General features: G+C 41.8%; 1 protein-coding gene across 1 annotated transcript in view; it reads left to right on the top strand.

Annotated features, from left to right (window-relative positions):
- Window positions 1-733: 733 nt before the first annotated feature.
- Window positions 734-12,288, top strand: part of PAXBP1 (PAX3 and PAX7 binding protein 1) — a 55,907-nt gene continuing 44,352 nt past the window's right edge. The window contains exons 1-2 of the mRNA XM_006862537.1: window positions 734-1,234; window positions 3,229-3,357. Of these exons, the coding sequence (XP_006862599.1) occupies window positions 892-1,234; window positions 3,229-3,357 (472 nt within the window). The 5' untranslated portion in view covers window positions 734-891. The remainder of the gene's footprint in view (window positions 1,235-3,228; window positions 3,358-12,288) is intronic.

Below are 12,288 nucleotides of genomic sequence, written 5' to 3'. Positions count from 1 at the left end.
AAATGTCAATGGCAACAAGTTTGGAAAGGCAATGTATAAAGCGTGTGAATTCAACCTCAGAAGCTATTACCCTGTTAGTCTTCCCAGCTAAGGCAGTACCCACGTATGGCAATTCAGAAATCTCTCACAACCCCTCCTATCCCCATGTCTACTTTCCTTCTATTTCTGATGGTAACTATTATTAGGAACGTATTTAGTCCTATATCTGCTAGAAAACTTGGTATTCTTTCGAAAACATTTTTGCTTTCGTTTTTTTTAATGGGGGGGAGGGGGAATAACACAAGGTAACATAAATGAAATTAAATATCTGTGAAAGTGATTTGCAGCTACAAAGCTGTAGAAATACTAAGTATTGCTCAGTAGACGTACTTGCCAGTCAGCAACATGTCAAGGTACATTTCACTTTTTGTATCATATTTTCCCTGTCCAAACACTGCTTCTCCTCTGCTTCCCCTCTACTCGCACCTCCGAGGACTAGGCGGGAGGTGTCCTCACGTGACTACACTGCAGAAGTGCGGAAGACGCATTGCAGGGACTGCAGCCGAGATGGGCATTCGAACTTCCAACTCTTCCCTTTCATCTTTATGATCCACAGTGACCCACTGGCCGTCAGGAGACAGCCTCCCAGTCCCAGAGTTCCCTGCGAATAGTCCTCCAGGCCGATAGAGGTCAGAGCCCAGAATTGACATTCTCGCGAGAATACCACAGCCATCCTAAAGTACTTAAAAGTTCATGAGAGCGCGGGCACATGCGCACTGCGGGGCGCGCCGTAGCGAGTGGGGCGACAGAACCCGGCTGGAGCTGAGGGGAGCGCGCGTGCGCCGTGGCGAACTCGGCGCTGCCGGGGCCACTGTGGGTGAGCGGGTGTAGACCGCCGTGCCAGCCGTGGGGATGTTCCGAAAGGCCCGACGGGTGAACGTGCGCAAGCGGAATGACTCCGAAGAGGAGGAACGGGAGCGTGATGAGGAGCAGGAGCCGCCGCCGCTGTTGTCGCCGCCGAGCACCGGGGAAGAATCGGGCCCTGGCGCCGGCGACAGGGGCCCCGCGGGGGAGTCTCTGCTGGCCCCAGGGCTGCCGCCGTCTTCCACGATGATACCGGGTCTCGGGCCCGAGCCCGGGGTCGGGTTTTTGGCCAGTGCCGAGCCCGGCAACGGCCTGAAGCCGCGAAAGAGGCCGCGCGAGAACAAAGAGGTGCCCCGCGCCAGCCTGCTCAGTTTCCAGGACGAGGAGGAAGGTAACCGCCGGCGTCCCCTTCGTGTTGTGTTTCAGGGCTCAGGACCCCCACATACCTACCCTGGAACCCCAGACCCCGCGCTCAGGCTTTCAGCCGAGCAGGCTGCGTATCTTTCCCCGCCTCCGGCCTTCTGCTCAATCCGGGGACGTGTTCCCGCGTTGCCGCCAGCCTTTTCTTATCAACCGCCTACTCTTAGCCATCCTGTGCATTTTTCTTATTCTAAGCTCAGTTCATTTTTTAGTTTTTAAGTGGAAAGTTAGCCCTCCCTGACTGTTCTTGTTACCTTTCTGAACTCTGCAGGTCATTGTGCACGCGCCTTTTGGGTGCTCTCTCCAAGCATCTTTGACAGGCCGGTAGTTTGCTAAGAGCTTTGGGAACCGAAACCCGCAGTTGCAGCCACTCATAACAGTGACCTTGGGCCAGTCCCTTGAAATCGCTGAGCTTTAGTGTCCCCATAAAGGTAACAGATGTCCAGCTTTCCTCGCATTGATTTTTTGGAACGACAAAGAAAGACCATGTAATAGTACTACAAAGCTGCGTATCTAGTACCGGAGAAAGATCTGGCTTCAGTGGAGTTAGAGTTCTGGTCTTTGTTGTTAAGTGCCGTTGAGTCGATTCCGACCTATAGCGACTCTGTATAGGTTTTCCGAGGAGCAGCTGGTGAGCTTGAACCGCCGACCGTGCATTTCAAGCGGCTTTGCAGTCTGGCTCATTAACCCACATCGCCACACCAGCAGTCCTTTCTGGTCTTAAACAAACGAGCCTAAATCTTTTCACTTCTCGATCAGTTATGTGTGTGAGTCTTCTCTTAAGTGCCTTGGGTCCTGGGTCGGTTCGGACTCACAGAGGCCCCTGTATAGGGTTTTAGCGAGCAGAAAGCCTCATCTTTCTTCTGATGAGCTACTGGTGGGCTCGGACCAGCGACTTTGTGGTTCGCATTTCAGCGCTTATCGTACAGAGCCACCACTCCCTACATGTATGTATGTATGTTGTTGTTGTTAAGTGCTGTCGAGTCGATTCCCGCTCATAGCGGCCTTGTACAGAGTTTTCAAGGCTGTAAATCTTTACGGGAGCAGGAAGCCTCATATTTCTCCCGCGGAACTGCAGGTAGTTTCGAACTGCTGGGGCCGTGAGGTTAGCAGCCCAACTTGTAACCACTATGCCACCAGAGAGCTCCTTACATGTATATATATATACACTACTAATTTCATTGTGAAAAAAGAAATTATGACTCATTTGCGTCTTGATGTGAGATATTTTCAAGTTTCCCAAAGGTAGGTAAATTACCTTTGTCTTTCTTTGATTTGTTTCATTTTGTTAGGTATGCAGTCAGAATTTTGTTTTTGAGTACTCAGGAATTACTTGATAAAGTGGTTTGTGTTTGGCTTTTAAATTTTCAAATTAAAGTAGCAACAATTTAAGAAATTTGTCCTCAGCTTAGACTTGAAAATAATGTGTGTTAGTTTGTGATAAATGTAGAATTCTTTAAATTTAACAAGTTTTGATGTTGAATATTTTGTTTCAGATTATTTAATAATTTGGTGAGTGAGTGCTTTTTCTGAAGTATTTTGAATACTTTTCACCCTGAAATAAATTATTTAAGTAATGTTTGTGGTGTTGCATGTGTTACTTCTCTTCAAAAATGATCAAATCCTTATTACTCTAGATTAATTTATGAACTTGACCTCAATTTTTGAGAGCCATGGATTGGCAGAGTTGCAGTATCAGTCGGCTTAAGCATGGCAACAATTGTGAGGTTGACCCAGGACTGGGCAGTGTTTCTTTCCATTGTGCATAGGGTCGCTAGGAGTTGGTACCAACTCCTTGGCACCTAACAACAATAACAACAATGGCATATTGGAAATAATGTCAAATTAAGTAAATATGGGATTTGGCTATCTGAACACCATATAAAATCCATGTAGAAGTTAGACAGGAAAATATTTTCCGAAAAATGGTTCTTAAAGACTTTTTTTTTTAATTGCTTTTTTAAGAAAATGAAGAAGTTTTCAAAGTGAAGAAATCAAGTTATAGCAAAAAGATAGTGAAGTTACTTAAGAAGGAATACAAAGAAGATCTTGAAAAGTCGAAGATAAAGACGGAACTCAACTCATCAGCTGACAGTAAGTACCTAACTAATAAGAATCTTTCTAAATGACAAAATGAAAAGCATTTTCTTTGTAGGAATGAAAATAGATTTGAGATAGATATAGTGAACTGATTAAGTTATATCTAGAGTAATTGTTAAGTCAAAATTGATTATCAGTACAGTTCTGTGATTCTAACACAATTACATTGTAAATGCATTTTTTTAAAAAAGATAAAATTATTACCTTTGAAATGTTTTTGTCGAAGTGGCTAAACTCTATCGCTATTTTCCTGATAGTCTACAGATTGCTGTTTCACAGGGAAAGTTTTCTCATTTCATCCTAAAAATTTTCTTTTGTGTGTGTGTTTACTCCCTCGGTTGGTTTAATTCTTAGAAAGCTTTTAGGACTGCCTGAAGCTTAATGGTGGTAATGCCCTTGTTAAGCAGTATTATCTGATATATTGTTGAAAACAAGACTTCTCAGTTTGAGGGAGGTACAGTATACAGATTGCTCGCTCGCACATCTGATCAACATCTAAGTTTAAATTTTTTAAGCAGATATTTTGGCTTTAGGATTGTAGATCCATTATTTTTTTATTTTAATTGTTGTTGAGTCGAATTCACCTCATAGTAACCCTATAGGACAGGAAAGAACAGCCCTATCAGATTTCCAAAGGAGCCCTGGTAGCGTAGTGGGTTACACATTGGGCTGCTAAACGCAAGGTCAGCAGTTCATATCCACCAACCACTCTTCAGAAGAAAAATGAGGGTTTCTTCTCCCATAAAGATTTATAGCCTTGGAAACACTGTGTAGGGCCACTATGAATCTGAACCAACTTGATGGCACACAGCAGCAGCATAGGGTAGCCAAGTTGTAATCTTTATGGAAGCAAGACTGTGGCATCTTTCTCCCGCAGAGTGGCTGTTAGGCTTGAACCATTAACATTTTGATTAATAGCCGTGTGCTTGACCACTGTGCCACTAGGGCTCCTTGAATCCATTATAGCATGAGTTATTCTCGTGCAGATACTTAAAGGAAATCCTTTTGTTTTATGGAATTAAGGATATAAGATATAATGTATTATGTCCCAGGTTGCCAATGTGAAAAAAATATAGCATTATTTCTCTAATTTGCATCTAATTTTGGAGGTGACAATAAGTCACAGTACATGGCAAAATGTCAAGTGAATGGTCCCAGAGGTAGTTAGGCTTTTCTTATTTCTTTCTTTTTTAATTTAAGGAAAAGGAGAAAATGTTTCATAGAAAAAGTGGGATTTGAGTCTGGATCTTTGACAGTTAAAACTCCAAAAGATAGGAGCAGGAAGGTATGGGGCTGCTATCAAAGATTAAAACAACTGAGGCCTTTTGGAAAAGAGCAAGTACACCTGAATGCTCAAAGTAGATGATTTGTGTAGAAAGTAGTTTGAGGTTTAGTGTGAAAGATACATTGTTGACAGATTGTGAAGGATATTTCATATCTAGTTAGGTTGCTGCATTCTATGGTCTGCCAAGATGGTGACATGATAAATAGCCTTCTTGAAACCTTAACCTGGCATGCAGCTTGGATTGGCAGGAGGCAGTTTATCCTCAAGGGTCAGTTTTGTTTCTGGGGTTCTAAAAGGTCTCAGTTGAGCAAGACTCAGACTTTTCCTGACTGTGGGAAAGTTAACAATAGTTGCTGTAGGTCTGGGAGATGAAAGAAAAAAAAAAGCTTTATTTGGGAAACATTTCAAGGGAAGAATTGGTAAGGCTGGTGTATGCTTTAGCTATTGTATATAAAAGAAATAGTCATGTATGAAATTTTGTGCCAGAGTGACTAAGAATAATTAAGTGTTGATACAGAAGGAAGGTTGGAGGAGATATATTATGGGAATAACTGCCTCAGTTTTCCTAGAGTTTTCCAGAGAACTATGTACTATGAAATGTTAAGTGTCGTCTAGTCAGTTATGACTCAACGTAACCCTGTATAGGGTTTCTGAGGAGTGTCTGCTAGGTTTGAATTGCCGACCTAGCATTCAAAGAGACCTTGTGGTCCAGTGCTTTACTTTACAATGCCACACCAGGACTATGAAATGGTGGTGGTGGTGGTGGTGTGCTGTGGAGTTGATTCCGACTCATAGTGACCCTGCATAGGGTTTTTGAGGCTGTAAATATTTATGGGAGCAGAAAGACTCATCTTTCTCCCACAAACAGTGGTAGTTTCGACTGCTGACCTTGAGGTTTCAGCAGCCCAACTCATAACCACTGCACTACCAGAGCTGTTGTTGTTGTTGTTGTTAGGTACCATCGAGTCAGTACTGAGCTAGTACAAGGAAATTAAGGACTAAGAAAAATCTTTTGGCATGGTTGCCATTTGCTGTTGTAGATTTGTAAATTGACACAAGTATGAGATTTCTAAGGTCATTTTCTGTGACTTCCCCCTGCCTTCTGCCCCGCCACATAATTTAATATTCAACTCACCAAAGAATTCAAATAATTCATGTCCTCACCACAGGTGAACCTTCTGTTATGATGTTGTTGTTTTTAAGTGCTATAGAGTTGGTTCTGATTCACAGTGACCCTGTATAGGGTTTCCAAGGAGCTGCTATTAGCTTGAGCCAGGACGCCACACCAAAATTATAGGTAGTCATTAGTATCACTGGAATGATGGTGTTATGTAACTCTTTCGTAATACAGTTTTTTTAATTCTTACTGTGAACTGGATGAAGGCTTATAGAACAAATCAGTTTTACATTCCACAATTTATACACCTTTTGTTTTATCTCATTGATTGTAATCCTCACAATGTAATAACATCCCACTTCTTCCATGTGTTTCCATTCCTTCTTAGCCCTTCTCAACTTTGTCTTAGGGTGAATGAAGCCAGAATTCTTTTACCTCAAACTCTTCTTAGATAGTCAAAGAGATGTATTAACTTTGCAACAATAGTACTATAGACTTGGAAGCCCTATTTTTATAATATCCCTAAAATAGTTAACTCACTCTTAAACAAGTTTGAGTGTAAATAATCAGTAAATAGTTGGATATGTAAATTTAGGTGTGGTGTTAATAGCGGTAGTAATTAAAACAAAGTTTTCAATGAGAGATTGATGAGTAAGCAGCAAAACGGAATTATAAAGGGCCAAAGCTTATACCCTGTAATAAGTCCACGTAAAGAAGAAAATTTACCAAATGAGACAAAAGAATCAGCCCAGAGAAGAAAAGGTAGGAAAGTTTCAAGATGGCGGTCAGTTGTGTGAAATAAAACCAGAAAAGTGAGGATGAGGAAAGGCTGTTGGCAGGACTCCCAGAATTTTTCCTTGAGGAGGGTTATCTGGCTGAAGGGAGTGGCTTGGTAACAAGCTCTGTGCCCATAGGGCTTTAGCATTCAGAGAAAGAAACACCTTTTGCTAAATTGCTCAATGATAAGAATTAGCTGTGGCTGCAGCCATCAGGTTAAGTTGGGAGAAAGGGATCAATGGGCATTTGCCAGAATTAAGGCACACAAGTTAGTAAGTAGAAGGCAGCAGATCCACACTGCTTCTTTAGAAAGTTCAACTGAGAAATAAAGGACAATTGAAGGACCTTCTAGGAGAAGTTAATTTTGGTAAAGAGAAAGCCTGTGTAGGCAGAAGAAGAGAAGCCAGTGGAGAGGGAAAGCCAGAATTTAAGGAGGAAGGGCATAGTTAATTTTGAAAGCAAGATTCTTCAGGTAATTGTAAATGGCATTAAAGCATCAGGGGAACCTATCTTAACATCTCTCCCTATAGAGATAAATATGTGTGTGACCACTGAGTAAAAATTCACCTTTCTACTTAATCACAAGCAAATACTTGTCAACTTAATGAAACATTGAATCCTTTCAAATCTGCAAAAATCTTCCCATATCTGATCTAATAAACCTTTTGCAATTCTGTTTTCAGTCTATTGCAAGCCACTGATCTAGTGTGGTTTTAGAGCAGAAGAAACTAAATAGCTCTTTACTCCATCTAATCATAATACATTTGATAAAGCGAATGTTAAATTTTCATAGCCCCAGAAGTCTATAGCTAAAGAGAGTAACAAATGAGAGAGGTAGGGGTGGTGGGGAGTTAAAGAGCCTAAGAAGGTTTTGCCGTATAGTCAGTTCTGACTTATAGCAACCCTATGGTTGCTATACTTTAGACATATTGTCAGGAGGGACCAGTCGCTGGAGAAGGATGTGGTAAGGAGCTCTGGTAGCGTAGTGGTTACAAATCGGGCTGCGAACCTTAAGGTCAGCGGTTCGAAACTACCAGCCGCTCCGCGGGAGAAAGATGAGGCTTTCTACTCCCGTAAGGATTTACACCCTCGGAAACCCTGTACAGGGTCGCTATGGGTCGGAACCGACTCGACAGCACTTAACAACAACAACAACAATGGTTGCTATACTTTGGACATATTGTCAGGAGGGACCAGTCGCTGGAGAAGGATGTGGTAAGGTGGAGGGTCAGAGAAAAAGAGAAAGACCCCCAACGAGATGGATTGGCCAAGTGGCTGCATCGATGGACTCAAGCATGGCAACAGTAGTGAGGTTGGCCCAGGATCAGGCAGTGTTTCGTTCTGCTGTGCATGAGGTCGCTTTATGAGTCAGTGCCGACTCGATGGCACCTAACAACAACAACAAATGGTGTTGTAGGATAAGCACTGAACAGCTAACCACAAGATTGGCATTTCAAACCTACTATCTACTCTTTGGAAACCCTATACAGGGTCAGTATGAGTCAGAAACAAATTGACAACACCTAGCCACAACAATGTACAACAGGACAAAACACTGTCCAGTCCTTTGCCTATCATTGCAGCCACTGTTTCAGCCCACTTTGTTGAGGATCTTTCTCTTTTTTGCTGACCCTCTACTTTACCAAGTATGTTCTTCTTCAGGGACAGGGATCCTCCTTATGTATCCCAGGTATGTGAGATGAAGTCTACCATCATCGCTTCTAAGAAACATTCTGACTGTACTTCTCTGAAGACAGATTTGTTTGTTGTTTGAGTAATCCATGGTGTATATATTCAATATTCTTTAACAACACCCTAATTCAGATACATCAGTTATTCAGTCTTATCCATTGTCCAACTTTTACATGCATTGAGGTGATTTAAGATACCAAGGCTTGGGGCCAGGTGCACCTGCACCTTACTCGTCAAGGTGACATCTTTGTTTTTCAGTACTTTGAAGAGGTCTTTTTCAACAGATTTGCCCAGTGCAATACATTATTTGATTTCTTGACTGCTGCTTCCATGGGCATTGATTGTGGATCCAAATAAAATTATATCCTTGGCCATTTCAATCTTTTCACTGTTTATCATGATACTGTTTATTGGTCTAGTTGTGAGGATTTTTGTTTTCTTTAAACTGAGTTGTAATCCATACTGAAAGACTGTATTATTTTATCTTTATCAGTAAGTGTTTCAAGTCCTCTTCACTTTGAACAAACAGGGTTGTGCCACCTGCATAACACAGGTTGTTAATGAACTTTCCTCCAATCCTGATGCCTCATTCTTTTTCAGATAGTTCAGCTTCTCAGTTTATTTGCTCAGCATAGATTGAATGTTGTTGTTAAGTGCCGTTGAGTTGACTCCGACCCATAGCGACCCTGTACAGGGTTTCCGAGGAGCAGCTGGTGAGCTTGAACCACCAACCTTGCAGTTCAAACGGCTTTGCAGTCTGATGCATTAACCCACAGTGCCATACCAGGACTCCAAGTATGGTAAAAAGGATACAACCCTGATGGACACCTTTCCTAATTTTAAACCATGCAGTGTTCCGTGTTCTGTTCAAACATGGACCTCTTGGTCTATTACAGGTTTCTCATGAGCACAATTAAGTGTTCTTGAATACCATTCTTTGCAATGTTATCCATAATTTGTTATAATCCACAATAGAACATCTTTGCATGGTTAGTAAAATACATATTTCTCGTATTCTCTACTTTCAGCTAAGATCCATCTGACATCAGTAATCGTATTGTTTACAAATTGTTCCACTTCTAAAGCCAACTTGAATTTCTGGCTGCTCCCTGTTGTACTGCTAAAGCCACTTTTGAGTCATCTTCAGCATAATTTTACTTGCATATGATATAATTTTAAAAGTTCCTCACCCATTGGATCACCATTCTTTGGAATGGACTCATGGATATTGTCCAGTTGGTTTTCCAGGTAGCTGTCTTCCACATTTGTCATAGATGAGTGGGCTCTCCCAGTGTTGCATGAATATATTGAAACATCTCATTTGGTATTCCATAAATTCCTGGAGCCTTGTTTTTCACTAATGCCTTCAGTGCAGGTTGGACTTCTTTCTAGACTATTGCTTTTTGATCATGTGCTTCATCTTGAAATGGCTGATTGTCATTTTGGTATTCTTTCCATCTTCCTTTGATACTTAGTGTGCCACTCATTGTTTCATCGTTTTTGGTTTTTTTTTCTTTTCTGTCTTCTTAATTCATTATGGTCCTTCTTATGTAATATCCTTGATGTAAACCCACAACTTGTTTGTACTTTATTCATTAGAGTTGAATGCATCCAGTCTATTCTTGAGATGGCCTCTAAATTCAGGTGCAGTATACTCCAGGTTGTACTTTGGGTCTTAACTTCTCAGTAATGTTTTTTAAATTGGGGAGTCCTGATGTGGCACTGTGGGCTAATGGGTCAGACTACAAAGTCGTTTGAACTGCAAGGTCGGTGGTTCAAGCTCACCAGCTGCTCCCTGGAAACCCTGTACGGGGTCTCTATAGGTTGGAATCGACTCAACGGCACTTAACAACAACAACAAAAAAAGTTGAAGTTGTCAAAGACTTCATTTTGCTGGGATCAGCCATCAACACTCATGGAAGCAGCAGTCAAGAAGTCAAATGACATATTGCATTAGGCAAATCTGTTGCACAAGTCCTCTTTAAAGTGTTCAAGAGCAAAGAAATCAGTTTGAGGACTAATATTCACCTGATCCAATCCTTGGTTATTTTCAGTAACCTCATATGCATGTGAAAGTTGGACAATGAATAATGGAAGACTGGTGAAGAATTGATGCTTTTAAGTTATGTTAGAGGAGAATACTAAAAGTACCATTGTTGTTGTTGTCAGGTGCCATCGAGTCGGAACCGACTCATAGCGACTCCATGCACAGCAGAACGAAACAATGCTCGATCCTGGGCCAACCTCACCACCGCTGCCACCCCCGAGTCCATCAATGATGCCACCTGGCCAATCCATTTTGTTGGGGGTCTTCCTCTTTTTCTCTGACCCTCCACCCTACCCAGCATGACATCCTTCTCCAATGATTGTTTCCTCCGGACTACATGTCCAAAGTAGGAGAGACGAAGCTTAGCCATCCTGGCCTCCAAGGAGCACTCTGGCTGCACTTCTTCCAAAACAGATCTATTGGTTCTTTTGGCAGTCCATGGCACTTTCAGTATTCTCCTCCAACACCACAACTCAAAGGCATCAATTCTTCTACGATCCTCTTTATTCACTGTCCAGCTTTCGCATCCATATGAGGCTATTGAAAACACAATGGCCTGGGTCAGGCGCACCCTAGTCCTTAAGCTGACATCTCTGTACCATAGACTACCAGAAAAACAAACAAATCTGTATTGGAAGAAGTACAGCCAGATGCTCCTTAGTAGCCAGGATGGCAAGACTTCACATCTCATGCTTGGATCATATGATCAGGAACTCCAGGGTCTCTCTGAGTTGGAACCAACTTGATGGTACTTAACAACACAATAATTATGTGCATCAAGGTTAAAAACACTTTGATCTTCTAAAAACATGCTGGGAAGGGAGAGTATAGTAGTATTATATGTTATCTAAACCGATTTCCATCTAGCTGATACTGACTCAGAGCAACCCTATAGGACAAAGTAGCGCTGCCCAATCAGGTTTTCAAGGGTATTTTCTTTATGGAGTCTTGGATAGTCCAAGGCTATAGGATAAGCACTAGACTGCAAGGTCTGTTTGAACTTAAGTCAGCAGTTTGAATTTACCAGCCACTTTTTGGAAACCCTATACAGGGTCACTATGAGTCGGAACAGATGACACTTAACAACAGCAATCTTTATAGAAGTGGACTCCCATACCTTTCTCCTATAGAGCACCTGATAGGTTGGAACTGCCAACCTTTTGGTTAGTAACTGAACACTTAACTAATCACTGGACCTCCTGGGCTCCTATTATTTAGTTATAAACAATGTAAAGCAAATATGGAGGGTTCCCAAGGAGCAGCTGGTGGGTTTCAACTGTCGACTTTGTGGTTCGCAGTACAGTTCTGATCCTACAGTGCCATACCAGGAATCCAAAGCAAGTGCAGTTTGTCACAGACAAACTTGGAACTCTATGTCACGAAAGTCTTCTTGAAACAAACCTCAGAAGTGGACTAGACCGAGGATGTGTGAGCTCTGTTCTCTGTCCACATGGCAGAACATAGCCATTCCACAGCTCCCTCCTTTTTACGTGTATTTGTTCTTATGCCGTCTAGTGTTTGTCCCAACTCTAGATAACCAGAAAGAGATTCAGGTTGTCTCTGCTTGGATCATAAGTTACTACTCTTGTGTTCAGTCTTAGCAGTGGGGTCATGGCTGTACAGTGACCGTCCAGGCCTCACTCTTTTGGATAACTGATGAGAAATAGTAATGAGCTGGCACCATACCCCATAAGGTGCCCCATGGCAAGGAGATTTATCTGTTTTATAAACATTTCTGTCTTCAGTGGGCTTAGAGCTTACAGAATATGGACATAAAATAAAATAATTAAACCTATGGCAGTTTAGATGACGGAATAATTGATTTGATTTTAAAAATCCCACTAAAGGTTGGTTTGAGCAGGGCCTCAAATATATTCATCTGGCCCTTATTTTTCCCTTCTGATTATACTTATCTATTGTTGTAGCAGTTTATCATCATCCATCATCATCTGTGTTTTTTAGTAAAGTAATTCAAATTTCAGTGGAATTAATCCATAATTGAATAAA

Source organism: Chrysochloris asiatica, unplaced genomic scaffold (assembly GCF_000296735.1).
Source record: "Chrysochloris asiatica unplaced genomic scaffold, ChrAsi1.0 scaffold00049, whole genome shotgun sequence".
Classification (NCBI taxonomy): Eukaryota; Metazoa; Chordata; class Mammalia; order Afrosoricida; family Chrysochloridae; genus Chrysochloris; species Chrysochloris asiatica.
This window is presented reverse-complemented; position numbering and strand designations above follow the sequence as displayed.